At 43.8% G+C, this 20,342-nt stretch overlaps 1 protein-coding gene across 2 annotated transcripts in view; it reads left to right on the forward strand.

Annotated features, from left to right (window-relative positions):
- The window catches only part of VSIG4 (V-set and immunoglobulin domain containing 4), a 99,156-nt gene that overhangs the window by 43,621 nt on the left and 35,193 nt on the right, over nt 1-20,342 (forward strand). For both annotated transcript variants that reach the window (XM_088444204.1, XM_088444205.1), the window contains exon 3: nt 15,544-15,594. In XM_088444204.1, the coding sequence (XP_088300330.1) occupies nt 15,544-15,594 (51 nt within the window). The remainder of the gene's footprint in view (nt 1-15,543; nt 15,595-20,342) is intronic.

Below are 20,342 nucleotides of genomic sequence, written 5' to 3' on the forward strand. Positions count from 1 at the left end.
AGACACTGATGTTTAGGAATCTGTGCAGGCGCTAGGTCCATTCTGTGCATGTGCAGAATGGGTCTGTGAGGCTGCACCCAAACTGGTGGCAGACTGTCAGTGATTGACAGTCTGCTGCCATTTGTGGGCAGGGTGGGGGCAGCGATGCCTTCTGTTTCCTGAAATGGAGGTGTGTCACCGCCATTGTGGGGGAGGGCAGAAGCAAGGATTATCAATAGATAATGAAATTGTGGGAAGTATGGTTATGCAGGAAGGTGGGAAGATGATCAGCTCAGTCTATAAGTTTAAGAAAGTGCTGGGTCATCCAGGAAGAGATTGAAGAAAGACAGTTGGAGATACAAGTGAGGAAAGAGGGCGAGAGGTCAGGGGAGGAAAGTTAATCTAAGTACCATCATCATAGAGATGATGTTGGAGGCCAAAAGAGCTGATGAGTTCAACTAAAGAGGACATATAGAGGGAGAATGGGAAAGATATAAGAATAGAACCTTGAAGAACACCTAAAATTAGTGGAGGTGAGGGGGGAATAATAAGAGGAGACAGAGAAAGAATTGTCAAAGAGGCAAGAGGAAAGCCAGGAGAGGGCAGTATCACACAGACCTAGGGAGTGAAGAATTTGCATTAGGAGAGAGTAGTCCACAGTGTCAAAAGCAGCAGAGAGGCTAAGGAGATTGGGAATAGAGTAGTGGCTCTTGAGATGTGGCAGCAAGAACCTCATTGCTGACTTTTGTGTGGATAATATCAGTATGGGTGGAGAGGATGGAAGCCAGACTGAAATGGGTTGAGCTGGGAGTGGGAGGAAAGAAAGTTGGCAAGGTGGTTGTATACAATGAGTTTCGAGGCAAATGTGAGAAGAGTGATGGGGTGGTAGTTGGAGAGAGTGTTAGAATGAAGAGAATGTTATTTTAAGAATGGGGGAGACAAGTTCATTCTTCAATGCAGAAAGGACAGTGTCTGATGAGAGTGAGAGGAGGTGGGCAAGATGAGAACAGGCAGGAGAGAAGTAGCATAGCAAGCGGGAGGGGATAAGGTGAAGGGGGAAGGTGGAAGGGGGATGAAGGACTGGATGAGGGCCATGTGGGCCATGCGATGTCCTGATGTATGGAGTCAATTTTAGATGTAAAGTAGATGGTAAAGTCAAGGGCAGAGAATAAGGAGGGGAGGCAACGAGGGGATGGGCAGAGGACGGAGTTGAAAGTGGCAAAGAGATGCCGAGGGTTTGAGAACTGGGAGGAGATGAGGTTCTTAAAATATGACTGTTTAGAGAGGGACCAGCAACACTGTAGGATGAGAGCATAAATTTGAAATGGAAGAAGTCTGCCTCAGAACGTGATTGCCTCCACTGTTGCTTGGCGGTTCATGAACACTTTTGTAGGTATCTGATGCTTTAGGAATGCCAGGGTTGATGTGTGGATCTGTGAGAATGGGTAGTGATCACCGAAGCAACATAGTAGAAGTAAGGGAGGCATTGTAGGGGTGGCTTGTTCAGGGCAGGAGAAAGATAGAATATTGGTGAAAAGTAAGTCGAGCAGGGAAGATAAGGAAATGGTGTTGAAAACCTCAATGGTACGCTTAGTGATTTCACCCTTAGAAGGCAGAGGTGGAGACAAAGAGAGAGATAAGTTAAAAGAGAGAAGGTGATGGTCAGAGAGGGATAATGAATAATTTGTGTAATCTGAAATGTCATAGCGGTGAGTGAAGACCAGATACAGTAAGTGTCCACTCACATGGGAGTGTGAGGCAGTCCTTTGAGAGAGACCAAATGATGTGAGGGTAAGGAGTTTAGAGGTAGAGGATGCTGTGGGGACATTGATATGGATATTGAAGTCACCTACTATAAGTCAAGGGTAAAATAGGTCTGAGGAGAAGAAGTGGGGGAACCAGGAAGCAAAGCTGTCAATGAATTTGGAGGTATGGCCAGGGGATGATAAATGACAGCAACTCAAAGGTAAACTGATTGGAAGGCATGGATGGATAGCATTAACCTCAAATGAAGAGAATGTTAGGGATGGTTCAGAGTGTATGAGCTGGAAGAAGTAACCGGAGGATAAAAGTACCCCAACACCACCACCATGGCAACCTCTGGGCCTGGGTGTGTGAGATAATATGAGGCCCCCAGAGGAGATAGCTGCAGGAGAAGTGGTGTTAGAGGGGGATATCCAGGTTTCAGTGATGGCTAGGCATTTGAAGTAGTTGGAGATGAAAAGGTCATGAGTGGGGACCAGTTTGTTACAGCCAGATTTGGCATTCTAGAGGGCAAAGGAGAGGGGAACCAAGTTTGGGAGAGAGATGTAAAAGAGATTATCAGGGTTGCTGTAGCATGGAGGTGAGCATAATTTGGAGGAAAGTAATGGATAAAGTGTAGAGATGTTGCAGGCTCCTTGGCCTTTAAGGAAAACTGCAGGTGGAGGGCAGGGAGGGAGTTTTGTGTGATGCAGATGGAGGTGAGGAGAGGACACAGGGAGAGAAGGGAGGGATAAGGTCTTAATGGTGGGATAACAGCACTATTGTGGGGAAGAAATTAATAAAAATGGAGCAGTGGCAGAGAAGGGGCAGGAAAGCAGAGGGGTGGAAGGAAGACAGAGGAGGGGAGAGAGAGGTGGAGGAGGTGAAGGAGACTTGTGGGGATAGAGGTGGGAATCGGGTATAGGATAACGGATAATGTTGATACTGAGTGAGAGGAAGTAGCTTAGCCTGGAGTTTGGGTGCTATGAATGTCATTCCCAGCCAAATCTTGTCCCTGCTGGTAACTTCCGCAAAGCAAGCAGGGTTCAGAATGGGCTTGTCCTGCCTTCATCCACCTCAGCAGAACTGAATGCTCAGGACAGGGCATCGCCTTTTATGCTTTTGTTACCTGGAAGGTATATAGTCACCAGATTGAACCAATTGAATAATAATGACCATCTGGACTGATGGTGTGGAATCACGTTTAAATCGCCCTATGGTGTTGATGCCATGTGGACGCACCTTGCGTATGGCGATATGCAAAAGTGAATGCACAGTGTAAGCAGTGTGTAATGCATACGCAATAACTTCCTATATTGTAACACCGACAGTATGCATAATAGTCGCTATATTTATATCATAAATACAATATGAATTACAGAGCAATATATATATATATATATATATATAATAGTATAACCTTATGTGAAAGTAAGTGAACACACACACACCGGTTTCTGTGGTCCAACACACAAAGTAAATATATTGCATTAAAAGTATATATATAACATTAATTATTACAAGTTATTCAGTGGTACAATACAGTTCAAGACAGAGATCAGAGTTACAAACCAGTATACAGGCGTTCGCATGCGCACCCTGGATCCAGAATACAGTCGTCACCAGATGACTAATAAAATTCAGCTACTGGCCTCTGGATCAGGGGAGCCCATTCTTATACAGTTAAATTACAGTTCATTGGGGGTCATTGGCTGGTTCAAACAGTGGGTGATACCTAGGCTCAGGTTGCTGTAACAGGAGTTTCCTCTGGGGTCCCTCCAACAAAACTAGCTCAAATCTCCCATTGTTATATGCTATTATTAAACATAAATCTGACATTACTAATATCTGCTTGCCGCAATGTGCGACAATCTATTCGCAATCACCGGATTTCTGCTAACACAATTCTGCACAATATGACCCCAAACACAATGTTAATATGTGGTTCCATCCCTGGACTATATGTATTGTGTGAGCCACGAAAGCTGTGATATATATAATACATTGGACATGTAATATAAATGTCTAATTCTTCCTATATACATAGATACTGAAATGACTAAATAGTAAGATAAAGGAAAGTTTGGTTTGAAGAAATGCCTCAAAGAAGATTAATGTGTGGCCAATCAAACCAATATCTCATTGCCACAAGGGGGAGCATTGTTACTGTAGCTAGCTGGCATATCACTTGCAAAATCAATCATATCTCTAAGAATATGAGGCTGAGAGACATCGCCAGAAACAAAACATCACCAATCGTCATCCTAGATACACTGTGCATATACATATATATATTTCAAAGAAAGAAATACATCAAATTGAGTGGGTTCGGATTTCTGAAATCTGAACTCCCCCCGAGCCTCCCCAATCCGAGGCCGATCCGAGTCAGGCTTGACTTTTCCCGCCTGACTCAGATCTGAAATCGAGGCAAAATGTCATCATCCCGCCTTCCGGGTCTCACGGGTTTTGGATTCTATATAAGGTACCCGCGTCGGTGCCATTTTCTCACTCGGCTGTGGACAGTGAAGAGGGAAGGTGGGAGTTAGGGCTGGCTGGGCTGTGTAGTGTAATGTAGTGTTGTGCTGTGCTGCTGTTGTCCATAGGGGCTGTGTCCACTCCTCCAAAGTCCATAGGGGCTGGCTGTGTTGTGCTGTGCTGCTGTTATCCATGTTGGCTGTGTCCACTCCTCCAAAGTCCATAGGGGCTGGCTGTGTTGTGCTGTGCTGCTGTTGTCCATAGGGGCTGTGTCCACTCCTCCAAACTCCATAGGGGCTGGCTGGACTGCGTTGTGCAGTCAGTTGTCCATAGGGGCTGTGTCCACTCCAAAGTCCCTGTGTAGTGTCCCAGTCCTAAAGGGGTGCTGTAGTGTTGTCCAGGGGGTGCTCTGTCTATCAGGGGTGCTGTCCCCAAGTGCAAAAAAATAAATATTTTTTCTGTTTGTGAATTGTGTGCGCAGTAGCCGCACGTGCATTAACAAAGTAGCACCAAGCGTGCGACTTTGTCATAAGTAAAGGGCCAGCTGGCTCGACCATTAAAAGGTGCTGTAACCCCCAAAGTGCACTCCAAACAAAATAAAAAAATATTTTCTGTGTTTGTGAATTGTGTGCACTGTGGCTGCACATGCATCAACAAAGGAGCAGCGCCAAGCGTGCGCCTGTGTCCCATAAGTAAAGGGGCCAGCTGGCTTGTCCGTTAAAGGGTGCTGTAACCCCCAAAGGGCACTCCAAACAAAATAAAAAAATATATTTTTTTGTGTTTGTGAATTGTGTGCGCAGTAGCGGCACGTGCATCAACAAAGTAGTGCCAAGCGTGCGCCTGTGTCATAGGTAAGGGGCCAGCTGGCTTGACCATTAACGGGTGCTGTAACCCCCAAAGTGCACTCCAAAAAAAATAAAAAATATATTTTTTTGTGTTTGTGAATTGTGTGCACTGTGGCTGCACGTGCATCAACAAAGGAGCAGCGCCAAGTGTGCACCTGTGTCCCATAAGTAAAGGGCCGGCTGGCTTGTCCTTTAAAGGGTGCTGTAACCCCCAAAGTACACTCCAAACAAAATAAAAAATATTTTCTGTGTTTGTGAATTGTGTGCACTGTGGCTGCACGTGCATCAACAAAGGAGCAGTGCCAAGTGTGCACCTGTGTCCCATAAGTAAAGGGCCGGCTGGCTTGTTCGTTAAAGGGTGCTGTAACCCCCAAAGTACACTCCAAACAAAATAAAAAATATTTTCTGTGTTTGTGAATTGTGTGCACTGTGGCTGCACGTGCATCAACAAGGGAGCAGCGCCAAGCGTGCGCCTGTGTCCCATAAGTAAAGAGCCAGCTGGCTCATTTCTTAAAGGGTGGTGTAACCCACAAAGTGCACTAGTCTCCAACAAAAATGAAAAATTATTTTCTGTGTTTGTGTGCGCCTTAGCCGCATGTATATATCAATATAAAATAAATGGAGGACCAAACTTTCTCCGATAAAAATAAAATAGGGAAAGATCAAGAACCACTTCCTTCTAGTGCTGTTGCTGCTGCTGGGAGTTGTTCATCATCCCAGAGAGGAAGTAGGAACACCACTACTTTTACTAAAAAATTGACCCTCCAACAGTCCTTAGCGAGGAGGATGAAGTACGACAGCAGTCATCCTGAAGCAAAACGTATAACTGAGGCCTTAACTGCTATGTTGGTGTCAGACGTGCGGCCGGTATCCGCCATTAGTGCAGTGGGATTTATACAATTGATGGAGGTAATGTGTCCCCGATTCCAAATCCTGTCTAGATTCCACCTGCATCCTCAAAGCAGCAGCGACAAGCGTGCGTCTGTCTGTTAAAGGGTGGTGTAACCCTCAAAGTTTGCTCCACATACAATAAAAAAATGATTCTTTTTTTTTCTGTCTTTGTGAAATGTGTGGGCTGTAGCCGCACCTGCATCCTCAAAGCAGCAGCGACAAGCGTGCATCTGTCTGTTAAAGGGTGGTGTAACCCTCAAAGTGCGCTCCTCAAAAAATAAAAAAATTCTATTTTTTTTTCTGTCTTTGTGAATTGTGTGGGCTGTAGCCGCACCTGCATCCTCAAAGCAGCAGCGACAAGCCTGCGTCTGTCTGTTAAAGGATTACATTGGTGACAGCATCCAAGTAGGCATGTCAGACAGTCTGTACATAAAAAGAGGCAATTTGGAGGCCCCTGTACAAGCTGGCTCTATTTTACCTGAGTTGCTCCCCCTCCAGTGTGTACTCCGAAAGAGTGTTTAGTGCAGCCGGGAACATTGTCAGTGAAAGGCGTAGGAGGTTGCCTCCACAAAATGAATTATCAACTCTTCCAGGGAGACCAGCCTCCAGAACGTACAGAGGGAACTGTGGTGGTGGATTCCAGTGGGGACGAATTAATACTCTGTGAGGATGAGGATGTACACAATACTGAAGAGGGTGAGGAATCGGTGAATGAGGAGGATGAGGACGACATCTTGCCTCCGTAGAGCCAGTTTGTGCAGGGACAGATTAATTGCCAGCTTGTTTTGTGGGGGCCCAATGAACCAATCATTTCAGCCACAGTCGTGTGGCAGACCCTGGCGCTGAAATGATTGGTTTGTTAAAGTGTGCATGTCCTGTTTATACAACATAAGGGTGAGTGGACAACATAAGCCCAAGGACAATTCCATCTTGCACCTCTTTTTTTTCTTTGCATTATGTACTGTTTGCGGCCTAGTTTTTCAAACTGCCATCCTGTCTGCCACTGCAGTGTCACTCCTAGATGGGCCACGTGTTTGTGCCGCCCACTCGTGTCGCTTAGCATAGTCATCCAGCTACCTCGGTGCAACCTTTTGGACATAAAAACACTATTGTGAGGTGTGAGGTGTTCAGAATAGACTGGAAATGAGTGGAAATTAAGGTTATTGAGGTTAATAATAGCATAGGAGCAGAAAAACACACAAATTCTGTGATTTTAGCTGTTTTTATGCTTTTTTCCAAAAAATACAGATCCAAAACACAAAACCCAGAACCCAAAACATGGAAGGGTGGTTTTGACAAAACCAATCCAGATCCAATACACGAAGAAAGATCCAGATCCAAAACCAAAACACAAAACACGAAAAGTGGCCGGTGCACACCCCTAATATATATATATATATATATATATATATATATATATATATATATATATAGCAATCCTGTAAGGTGTGTGTAAAATAAACACACCATGCCCGGCACTGCAGGAAACTTTGTATTCGAAGTTAGAACATCATGTGTATAACAGTCAGCAATGTTTCTGGACCGCGCAGGGTCCTGTCCTCAGGCTGTCAAATACAAAAATAGTATGAAAAAGAAAGAAAAAGACATATTACCTTATATCCCCACCTCCGTGCAGAAGCGCGCCATCCCGGAGGTCAGCGTGGTCCTGGTGCACGTCGGGACGCCTGTCGATGACGTCACACTGCGGCCTGGACTACCCACGTCACGCGGTTGCTAAGCAACCTGACGCCATCTGACGCTCCGGGATGCGGCTGAGAAAAAAACATAAACAACTATTAACTGTCTCTCCATGCCATGTCGGCGCTGTATACGCCGCACCTCCATGAAATGTCTTGAGACACAAAACTCCAGTGTAGGTCAAAACAAGGCTACGAACTGACACACAAAACGATAATAGTGAAACACATATTACAAAAACCACAGTCTAAAACGTATGTTATACTAATATTCTGTGCACACTGTCTGCGCACTGGAGTATGCAATAGTGACACAACCACAATAGTATAAAAATAATAAATACTCCATGAAGTTAGATGATGCTCCATGCAAACTAAAGGAACAAGTGGCCCTCTTGTTCCTTTAGTTTGCATGGAGCATCATCTAACTTCATGGCGTATTTATTATTTTTATACTCACAGTTCTTTATCCCAGACTGCATAATTCCTCTCTGGAGTAGAGAACTTATAGGAAAAGAACTCATAGGAATAGCACTTCACTTGCCCTCTTCATCCTTCTGCAAAAGCAATGCCCCGACTCCAACTATGGAGGCGTCTACCTTCATGAAAAAAATTGGTCACAATTGGGTTGTCTCAGAATGGGTGCTGAAATAAAGCACTGCTTTGTATAGATGAAAGCTTTTTCTGCCTCAGAAGGCCACACTCAGGTATTTTGACCCTTCTTGGTCAGAGCTATGATGGAAGCTGCAATAGACAAGTAGTTCCTAATGTAGTGGATGTAGAATTTGCAGGAACCCAAGAAGGGTTGAAATGCTTCCAGCCCAATTAGACGAGGCCAGTTGACAATGGCTGTGAGTTTCTCTGGGTCCATCTGAAGGCAAGAACCCGAAATTACGTAACCCAGAAATGACAGCTCTTTTTGCTTGAAGGAATTTTTCTCTATTTTACAGTAGAGTTGATTATTCTGAAGTCAAGATAGCACCTCACATACTGTACATGCTTGCAATGACTCACTAGATCCTCTGAAAATATCAGGATATCATCCAGATACACTACTACATATTTATATAACAGTTCCTGGAAGATGTTATTCATGTACTTTAGACAGCAGGGACATTGCTCAATCCAAAAAACATGACCAGGTACTTGTAGTGGCCATCACAAGTGTTAAAGACCATCTTCCACTCATCCCCAGACTGAAACCTAATCAGATTATAGGTCCTGCAAAGATCTAGCTTGGAAAAATCTTTGCAATCAGAGGTAGGGAATACCGGTCCTTGATGATAATAGCTTTCATCCCCCCGATAATCGATGCAAGCTCTTAAGCCTCCATCCTTTTTCTTGATGAAGAAAACACCAGCTCCTGTGGGTGACTTGGATTCTCTTATAAACAAGCATTCCAAAATTTTCCTTGATGTATTCAGAAACAGCCTGGGTTTCTGGAAGCAAGAGAGGGAAGACTCTTCCATGAGGAGGCATATTCGCAGGTAAAAGATCTATTGCGCAATCCCACTCCCTATGAGGAGGCAGAGTCACAGTGGATTTGTTGCTGAACACATCCCTGAAGGACTGATATAGAGCAGGAAGAGAATCATCTGGGGAAATGGTAGAATTTTGGATGATATGATGCAGGAGTCGGATTATAGGCAAGCACCTATGGTGGCACTGAGGGCCTGATTCAGAGTCGCTCGTATGCGGCCGCTCGTTCGCTCTGAGCGATGTTCACACAACTGTGCATGCGTATGGGTCGTAATGCGCATGCACAAACCAGTCATTGCGGTGAGAAATCGTGCGTTCGCAAAACAGCGAAGGGTTGCTAATTTGATTGACAGAATGTACCATTTGTGGGTGGTAACAGGGGAAGGTGCTTGAAAACGGGGGAGTGGAGATCCGAATGCAGGCATGCCAAATGGTCAAAATGGTGTTTAATGGGAGTGCATAATTAGTAAAGGAGCGTCATCGACCACGTCACTTGGTTGTCTATTAGCCTGAACTGCTCGCAGTGATAGCGGTAAGAAAAACCTACCACAAGCACTGCGAGCAGTTCAGATGCCTTTCGATGTACACGATTAATCTAATAAATACCGGAAATGACATGTGTTGCGTACGGCAAAGGGGTGTCTTTACAAAATAGCGAGTGCATTTTTCGTTCGCTCGCTCAGACATAGAGGCGTCAACAAACCGCAAAGAGTGAGCGCTCAATTTAAATAGTCGGCCCCTTTTTTGGAACAACCGTCCACAAATAGCGTCCGAGTCTGAATCAGGCCCTGAGATCCCCGTGACCAAATTTGGGGTTATTTCCAATCTAACATGGGAGCATGCTTGCGTAACCTTGGAAGACCCAGGATAACTGGACTCTCAGGTGATGGGAGGATATAGAACAGTGGTCTCCAACCTGTAGCTCCCGAGCTACCAGTAGCTTGCAGTTTTAATTCTGGTAGCTAACCTAGCTGCAGTACTGCCTAGTCAACTAGGAGGAAGTGACCTCTGACATGGGTGGAGTCACATGGAAGCAAGTCAGGTGATTCCCGCAACCTCTACAGCAATCACCTGACATGCTTCCCCGTGGTTCCACCCACAGCGTGTACGCTATGGTGGATCGAGTGACTCCTGCCCAGCCCTGCCGGAAAATCACACAGCAGCCCTCCCTATATCTTTTGCTCCTCCACTGTACGTACCTCCTTGGAGCCAGTAATTAACAGTAAAATGTGCCTGTGCTTAAATTTTATTTACAAAATACAACAATATCACTGTGATAATTAAATGAATTTATGCATTTTTATTTTCTATGAAACATTTTTTTTTAATTTTCATTAAATTACCTTCCATTGTTCGGTTATTAGCCAGATTTTTTTTTCTACAATTTTAGTAGTTCTTCAGGAAGTTTAATTTTTCTAAAGTAGCTAACACCTCAAATTACATTAGAGACCACTGATATAGAAAGAAATTAACTCCCTGTGGAGAGCGCCAATTTGCATGGTAACTTCTGAAGTCCTAGAGTGGATGGTAGCCATTCGAAGTTTATTCCAATTTTTTGGCGTGATGAAGTTACCATTGGCACCAGAGTCTGAAAAGGTCTTAAGAGGTTCAGCAGTTCCTTCTAGAAGCAGAACCACATCAATAGTGAACTGGGTATAAGCATTTTCTTTTGAGGTGTGCTGAAATGCACCTAATCTGACCACCCCTCAATCAGTTAAGCCTTTTTCCGGATGTTTAGAACAGACAGAAGAAGGTGACCTGGTTCACCACAGTAGAGACACAACTTATTCTTGAACCTCCTATCCCTCTCTGTGGCAGGAAGACGTGACTTCCTAATCTGTATGGGCTCTTCTGGAGACTGAACCAGAGCTGTGAAATACGGGGAAAGTTTGAAGCTGAATCGTCGAGACTGTTCCCTCTCTCATGCTCTCTCTCTCTGTGGCGAAGGTCTACTCGGATACAAAAAGATATCAGGTCATCCAGAGATGTTGGCAATTCCTTGGACGCCAGTACATTCTTGATTTGCTCTGACAGACCTTGCATAAATGCGGCAGCCAAGGCTTTGTTGTTCCACCCTAATTCTGAAGCAAGTGTTCAGAAATGAACAGTATATTGTCCTGCAGATTGGTTGCCTTGCTTCACCTGCAGAATAGCCAACATTGCGGAGCATACTCGTCCGGGCTCATCCAAAACCTTTCTGAAAGCTGCTAAAAAATTTGTGCTGTTCTTAACTAGAAGGTCATTTCTTTCACATAATGGAGAGGCCCATACTAATGCCTGTCTATATAACAGAGAGATAACATAAGCCACCCTTGTTCTCTTGCTAGGGAAATTTGCCGTCTCAACTTCGAACTGAATAGACACTGATTCAGAAATCTTCAACAGCCTTTGGGGTCCCCATCATACTTCGAGGGATTTAGAATCCATAATGGTGCAGAAGCTCCTGCAGCTTGAACGGCCTGTACAGGCGGTGATGATGATTGTACCCGAGGTGGCTAAACGACACCAAATGCATAAGCATTTGTAGGCAGTGCATGATCTGGGCCTGGTCTTGTTCCTGCTTCCCGACTCTAGCAAGGAGGTTCTCTGGCAGATCGAGGTAGAAGGTTACTAGCGGCATCCATGTTTTTTGGGGAGCCAGAGTATTCTGTCACAACTCACGATAGGTATAGGATGCTTAAACCCATATTTCAGGATTGGTGAGACCTAGTACTGAGGCGCAGAGTGCAATGTGCCTTCAGTATTCCCCAGGGACCCCCGCAAAGAGGTTTGGACTTAGCTGCATTTGACATGCAGTTCGTGGCCCTCAGACTTATTTCCCTAAAATGGTTGTTGGTGTACTCAGAATTAGAGTAGAGTACGATGCAGAAATGCAATGTATTTGACAAGCCGTGTCAGAACCAGCCTGACAGAACCAGGGAGCAGACGTAAGCAGGTCACGGAGGATAGCCAAGGGTGAAAACCGGAATATCAAATTCAGTACCAGGGAAAAGACGGAATCAGGTCACAATCAAAGCCAAGGTCAGGACCGAGCAGTAGATTGCAGGTCAGAACGCTGGACTATACTCTGACACAGATGTGTCCTGAGGAACCTCCTTATTTAGGAAGAGACTCAAATTTTGCGCTCATGTGAAGTCACCCATGGTGTGCCTGGCAATGGTGACAATGGTGATAGCAATATAAAAACTATGGTAAGGTTAATTAAAATTAAAAATAATTAAGTAAACTGTGACTCGGTCTGCACCTAGTGTCTTTCTCACTTGAGTGTGTGGTCTTGTGGCATCCACTAGTCTGCAGCATGAGACTGCCCTCGAACCCAGTCTCAGGGGAGTTGCACAGTTGCATTCCTGAGCAGCAGTGTTTGAGAGATTGTTTAATTTGAGGTTAGAAACTAGCCCATATTCAGTTCAAACTCCGGTTCTAACACCATATTGCAACTGAAATGCTTAAGATGCAGGCCTGAAGATGGCAGGCCAAGCCTGTTAGTGCAGGCTCTCAAATAATTAACTTTTGTAGAAGATGCTGGGTCTACAGGCAGGAGAGGGAAAGTGTTTGAGCAATTTGTTCAACATGCTAATTAAAGACCCCCTGGATCTGCATCAGCTTGGAAAAAAAAAACCTTTGAAACGGTGGCAATACCAAAATGAAGAGCCCTGAACTTCAATGTTCTATTGAGTTGTAATGTTGAGTCTGGATCACAGAGTTGAGTAGGGACTGATGTCCCTCCCAGATAGTGACATGTAGGTAAGCATCCTTAATGTCCATAATGAGCATGAATTCCTCCTGCTGCCTGCTGGATTCAGTTTGAACCTGTCCACCTGATTAGGAACATTCAGGGACTAAAAATACTCTGAATGACTCATCCAGTTTCTAAAACCGAAAAAGCTTGGAATATAAACCAATCCCCCGTCCAGTCACCACTGCTGAGAGCAATTTATGAATACCTCCATGTAGAGCCAGACGCTTCCATGGTTCTGTCGACAGGCCAGTGAAAAAAATAAGTTTTGAGGTGAGACAGGCAAATTCCCTTCACCCAAGCATCTGTAGTGAAGTACAACCACCTTTACCAGATGCGCAACAGATGAGACCCCACCAAAGACATCCTTCAGTGGGATTTCTGCCTGTTATGCTTGACACTTGTCTGTTGGTCTAGGACCTGGGCAGTGAGCCACCCCGCTCAGCTTGCACTTTCCCTGACCACCATGGGATGCTGGAACCTGACCCCTTTATCCAGCTTGTCCCCTGCTTTTACCCTGTGAGTGAAAGGAATGAAAATGATGAATAGCTGGCCCTTTAGATTCGGCAGCAGATGGGAGAAACTTGAATAATAATAGCTTAGCTATTCATTGCAGCCTCAAAAAGGGCATATGGCTCCATTGGGCTTTCATAAAAAACTGGATTGTGGCAGCTATTCAGGGTATTAAGTTGGAAGTACCCAGGCTCCTCACTCCCCTGTGTCTCCAGTTTCACCCAGGGATAGGGGAGAAATGTATGTTTTGGTGTCTGAGAAAAACAGTGAAATATCATTAGAAGTCAATCCCTGAGAATATGACATCAAGAAAAGTATTCCATTTCTATAATTTATGTGACTTTCCCTTTATTCATGTTTTTTTTATCAACTGTAAAACTGTTTTTTGTTGCTTTTTATATTTTATGTTTCTGGTAAATTAGTGTGTTTAATATTCTGTCTTGCTGTAGTAGTTCTATTTTATTTCTACCATGAAACCAGTGGTGTAGCAATGGCCCCCGCAGACCCCCCAGTGCCTGCATGGCCGTATTATGAGGGGGGTGCGGGGATGCGGTGCCCCCCAGTCAGAGCACTCAGCACATTGCTCCACTGTGACTGCACTACTGAGTGTCAGTAATGCTCCAGTCTTCACCAATCTCTGGCCCCATCAGCCTCCCAGATCTGTCTCCTGCAGTGCACTCTGGGGGATGTAGTCATTTCCTTTACCACTGTCATTAGCTATTGTCTCCTAGAATTTCAATTCCCAGCATCCCCCACATCTGGCTTACCTCATCTTGGCCTGTGATTGGCTGCAAGTTGCAAAATTAATACCCAGCAGTACCACAATGCCCTACAATCCCCTCAAATTGTGAGCACATGTTTTGGCAGGGGGGAGCAAAATTTATAGTTATGCCACTGCATAGAACTCTTGTTTGAAATAAAACTTGGCATATGTGTATCCTGCAACTATAATTAAACACAATTTATAATAGTTGTAATAGTAGCATTGTTTAAATACCTTGAACTTGAAAGCGTTCAATGAGTATAAATAATGTAGAGTTACTCTTGCATAAATAATTAGTTTGCTCTGTAAAAACTAAAAATATGAATATTAGTTGCTATTCTACAAGTTAGTCATTGCTTCAGGATTATTAGGGGTATATTTACTAAAGTGAGAGTTTTTAGATGTGGATATGTTGCCCATAGCAACCAATCAGATTATACCTAACTAGCACATTCTAGAAGATAGTAGCTAGAATCTGATTGTTTGCTAGGGGCAACATCTCCACTTCTAAAACTCCATTTTAGTAGATTTACCCCTTAGACTCAATTAAAATAAAACATAAGAATACTATAATAAACTACCATAAATATGCAGTGTAATTTGGTCTCTGGAGTTGTGATACTATGCCAATTTTCATAACGGTTAGATATAGCAGGTTATGTAATCTCTGTGCACATGGTTTTACGAATAAAAAGGGTGACTTACAAACTGTATAATATGCAGGCCTGTACTGCCTTTTTTATGCACAAATGCACCTGATTGTGAACTTTGTTTTGCACGAGCATGTGATGTCATGATGCCACAATGGGAAGGTGGAGTCAATGGGACCATTAAGGAGCTGAATATCCTAAGGATGCTAAAGTCAGCTCTCTAGGCTACAGGGTGCTGTTCCAGGCACCTTACAAGCCTAAATGCTGGTGCCACAAAGGATTGACGGTATAACCCCTAGGCCCTGTGTCCTAGGCAGCTGTACTGCTCGCCCACCATCCCTAGTTATGGCCCTGCTGGATACTTGTTAAAGGAAGATGTTCTTAATTTTGTAGGAGTGCACTTGAAAATATGCGTGGTAGAAAGAATTAATAGATCACTTCAAATGACTTTACCTGTTTAGCAGATCAGCAGAGCCGTGTCATGAAATCTCAGAACTAGAATATAGTATGGACTATCACAAGGCAGTAAAGTCAAATAACTTAAAATTTTATATTTTATTTTTTATTATCTGTCTTTATTTTATTTACAAATTATTTGTGGTTTTGTTTAGTGTTTGCAATCCTACAGTTCTGCATCACAGTAGTTTGCTATGTTCATGGTGTATTATCTTTCCTTGTGCAGCAGGATCTTTTGCAATGTTTTGATTCTCTAACAGCACTACACAATTCATAATGACTTCTATTTATTTCTATTTATGTTTTATTATCATAGTGAGACCTCATCTAACAATTGCAACTACCAAGCAACCTGAAGTTTCAACAGGTAAGTGATTGTACACGTTTTATTCCATTTGTATAAGCAATAATTTACATTGGTTTGCTTTGCTACCTTCAATATCTTTGTAACCCTCCCTCCCCCTAGCCTAACCCTAACCCACCCTCCCCCTAGCCTAACCCTAACCCTCCCGGGAGGTGCCTAACCCTAAATCCCCTCCAGTGTGCCCTAAACCTAACCCTCCACCCCCGCGGCTGTCCACTCGTGGCGCCCGGCATCCCTTCGATCTCCCGGCATTTCAACCTCGCCGGGATATGACAGTCGGGAAGCCGGCTGTCGGTATTAAGGCAGCCGGTTTCCCGATTGTATACCCTTTGTAATACTATCTAAACAGAAGAACAAAGGGGACTACTTATAGTACATTGTATGTAGTATATTGCAACAATACAGGATGCAATTTAGGAGAAATTTAGTAATCTAGGAATCCCCTTGCAGAGGCTCTCTTTTTCTAACTGGCAGCCTAGCACTGCCTGCACTGCCAGCTAGGAGGTCCAGCAATATGAGAATGCCAGCTCAGAACTCCTGCACATTGAGTTTTTACCCAGGAGGAATGGAGTGTGTGTGTGTGTGTGTGTGGGGGGGGGGGAGGGGGGATCTCTACAAGCCTCTAGGGCTTTGCAGGTCTTCCATTGGAAAGTATAGGGTAACGTCATCTCAAGATGCTTGACAAATTGGGGATGAAGTAACCAATGAGAATAGAGGGACCACAGGAGAAATTTGTGATATCTCTGTGGATTTCTTTTGTGAAACAGGACAGATCAGTAATAATCCCTTATTTCTGCAAAAAAAAGGATATAATTTCTTTACATATAGAGACATTATACGTTTATATATACCTTTATATTTTTTGTGCATTTTTTTTTAATTAAGCTACAAATAATATTTTAATAATTTTTAAACATATTTTATTATTACAGTACAGTATATTCACTTGGATTGTAGACCCTAATAAGTTATAGAAAAATGGTTACACACTGTGGGCCTGATTCTGAGTTGGATGCACCTGTGGACGATTTTCAACACAACCACTGCTGCTTATGTATTAGCTTATGCCAATGGGAGAATCTGCCCGTGTATGCCGAACATCCATGTGTCTGTATGTGGAATGCTGTCACACCCACTGGGATTCCACCTGCAGCCGCAACTGTCATCATTAGTATCTGGACATGCACCCACTCCATGCTGACTGCAATATATTTGTCTGAAACAGACACCCCATCTTGATCCACATGTTACTGAAGCCAGCTTACATGCCTACAACACTCCCGTGACCCTCCCACTAGACAGAACAGTTCCATATGTCTACATGGTTGACACCCAAAATCTGGCCAGAACGGCACATTTCATGGAAAGAGTGGGCTGATTAATCTGTCTGCATTTGCGATCTCCATCTATGTGCACATGTCTGATTTGTCGCATGTGCAGTCAGCAAGTTCTTTCTATGGCGCATATGCAGTATGCTGATATCCGCGAGACGTGTCCGAAAACCCACTTGCAAGAAAAACAAACCACTAAGCGCCAGATAATACACTGTGAATAGAATAGGTGGTGCCTGTAGCAGTTGATAAAGTAAGGTAATGCCAACCTCACATGAAAAGTACCAAAGAAGGAAACTGTGCTGGATCAACACAAACCAATACAAATGAATAAATAGTAATTTAATTCAATGTAGTATATAATATTAATTAAAATAACAATTATATTCAACCATATAAGGTCATAATAGCCTAAATCACATACTGTAATATCTGAAGAATGCAAAAATTGTGGCAGAGTAGCTTCCAAGGAAATGACCAGCACCAATATGTAACAAAAAGTATCCTCTGGGTTAAGCACCTTTTTAGTACTCAAAAATGTGTAACAATTGTGTAAAAGAATCCATCTGAAATAAATATGTAAGTTATAAATAATGTTCAAAATGCAAATAAACTGCTGTTGGATTCCAATCATCCAGCAACAGTATTAAAGCACAGGGTTTAGATGAAAGTAAATTAGGATGAACCTCTCAGGAAAATGTACATACAGTAAATGTTACCTTGATGTAGAATATGGCAGTCGGCTATATTTGGATTAGGGGTGTGCACCGGCCACTTTTCGTGGTTTGTGTTTTGGTTTTGGATCTGGATCTTTCTTCGTGTTTTGGATCTGGATTGGTTTTGCCAAAACCACCCTTCCGTGTTTTGGGTTCTGGGTTTTGTGTTTTGGATCTGTATTTTTTTGAAAAAAAGCATAAAAACAGCTAAAATCACAGAATTTGTAGGTTTTTCTGCTCCTATGCTATTATTAACCTCAATAACCTTAATTTCCACTCATTTCCAGTCTATTCTGAATACCTCACACCTCACAATAGTGTTTTTATGTCCAAAAGGTTGCACCGAGGTAGCTGGATGACTATGCTAAGCGACACGAGTGGGCGGCACAAACACGTGACCCATCTAGGCGTGAAACTGCAGTGGCAGACAGGATGGCATTGAAAAACTAGGCCCCAAACTGTACATAATGCAAAGAAAAAAAAGAGGTGCAAGATGGAATTGTCCTTGGGCCCTCCCACCCACCCTTATGTTGTATAAACAGGACATGCACACTTTAACAAACCAATCATTTCAGCGCCAGGGTCTGCCACACAACTGTGGCTGAAATTATTGGTTCGTTTGGGCCCCCACAAAACAAGCTGGCAATTTATCTGTCCCTGCACAAACGGGCTCTACGGAGGCAAGATGTCATCCTCATCCTCCTCATCCACCGATTCCTCACCCTCTTCAGTGTGTACATCCTCATCCTCACAGAGTATTAATTCGTCCCTGCTGGAACCACAGGTCCCTCTGTACGTTCTGGAGGCTGGTCTCCCTGGAAGAGTTGATAATTCATTTTATGAACATCATCTTCTGCACATTTTGTGGAAGCAACCTCCTACGCCTTTCGCTGACAAGGTTCCCGGCTGCACTAAACACTCTTTCGGAGTACACACTGGAGGGGGGGCAACTCAGGTAAAATAGAGCCAGTTTGTACAGGGACCTCCAAATTGCTTCTTTTTCCTGCCAGTACAGGTACGGACTGTCTGACATGCCTACTTGGATGCTGTCACCGATGTAATCCTTTAACAGACAGACGCACGCTTGTCGCTGCTGCTTTGAGGATTCAAGTGCGGCTACAGCCCACACAATTCACAAAGACAGAAAAAAAAAAAGAATATTTTTATTGTTTGTGGAGCACACTTTGAGGGTGTCACCACCCTTTAACAGACAGACGCACGCTTGTCGCTGCTGCTTTGAGGATGCAAGTGCGGCTACAGCCCACACAATTCACAAAGACAGAAAAAAGAAGAAGAATATTTTTATTGTTTGTGTAGCACACTTTGAGGGTGTCACCACCCTTTAACAGACAGACGCACGCTTGTCGCTGCTGCTTTAAGGATGCAGGTGCGGCTACAGCCCACACATTTCACAAAGACCGAAAAAAAAAGAACAATATTTTAATTGTTTGTGTAGCACACTTTGAGGGTGTCACCACCCTTTAACAGACAGACGCACGCTTGTCGCTGCTGCTTTAAGGATGCAGGAGCAGCTACAGCCCACACAATTCACAAAGACAGAAAAAATAAGAATATTTTTATTGTTTGTGTAGCACACTTTGAGGGTGTCACCACCCTTTAACAGACAGACGCACGCTTGTCGCTGCTTCTTTGAGGATGCAAGTGCGGCTACATCGCACACAAGTCACAAACACATTGAAAAAATAGTTTTTTATTTTTTGGAGCACTTTGAGAGTTACACCACCCTTTAACAGACAGACGCACGCTTGTCGCTGCTGCTTTAAGGATGCAGGTGCGGCTACAGCCCACACATTTCACAAAGACCGAAAAAAAAAGAACAATATTTTAATTGTTTGTGTAGAACACTTTGAGGTGTCACCACCCTTTAACAGACAGACGCACGCTTGTCGCTGCTGCTTTAAGGATGCAGGTGCGGCTACAGCCCACACAATTCACATAGACAGAAAAAAGAAGAAGAATATTTTTATTGTTTGTGTAGCACACTTTGAGGGTGTCACCACCCTTTAACAGACAGACGCACGCTTGTCGCTGCTGCTTTAAGGATGCAGGTGCGGCTACAGCCCACACATTTCACAAAGACCGAAAAAAAAAGAACAATATTTTAATTGTTTGTGTAGCACACTTTGACGGTGTCACCACCCTTTAACAGACAGACGCACGCTTGTCGCTGCTGCTTTAAGGATGCAGGTGCGGCTACAGCCCACACATTTCACAAAGACCGAAAAAAAAGAACAATATTTTAATTGTTTGTGTAGCACACTTTGAGGGTGTCACCACCCTTTAACAGACAGACGCACGCTTGTCGCTGCTGCTTTAAGGATGCAGGTGCGGCTACAGCCCACACAATTCACAAAGACAGAAAAAAGAAGAATATTTTTATTGTTTGTGTAGCACACTTTGAGGGTGTCACCACCCTTTAACAGACAGACGCACGCTTGTCGCTGCTGCTTTGAGGATGCAGGTGTGGCTACAGCCCACACAATTCACAAAGACAGAAAAAAAAAGAACAATATTTTAATTGTTTGTGTAGCACACTTTGAGGGTGTCACCACCCTTTAACAGACAGACGCACGCTTGTCGCTGCTGCTTTGAGGATGCAGGTGGAATCTAGACGGGATTTGGAACCGAGGACATACTACCTCCATCAATTGTCTAAATCCCACTGCACTAATGTCGGATACCG

The sequence above is a fragment of the Taudactylus pleione genome, unplaced genomic scaffold (genome assembly GCF_031769625.1).
Source record: "Taudactylus pleione unplaced genomic scaffold, aTauple2 ptg000352l, whole genome shotgun sequence".
NCBI lineage: Eukaryota > Metazoa > Chordata > Amphibia > Anura > Myobatrachidae > Taudactylus > Taudactylus pleione.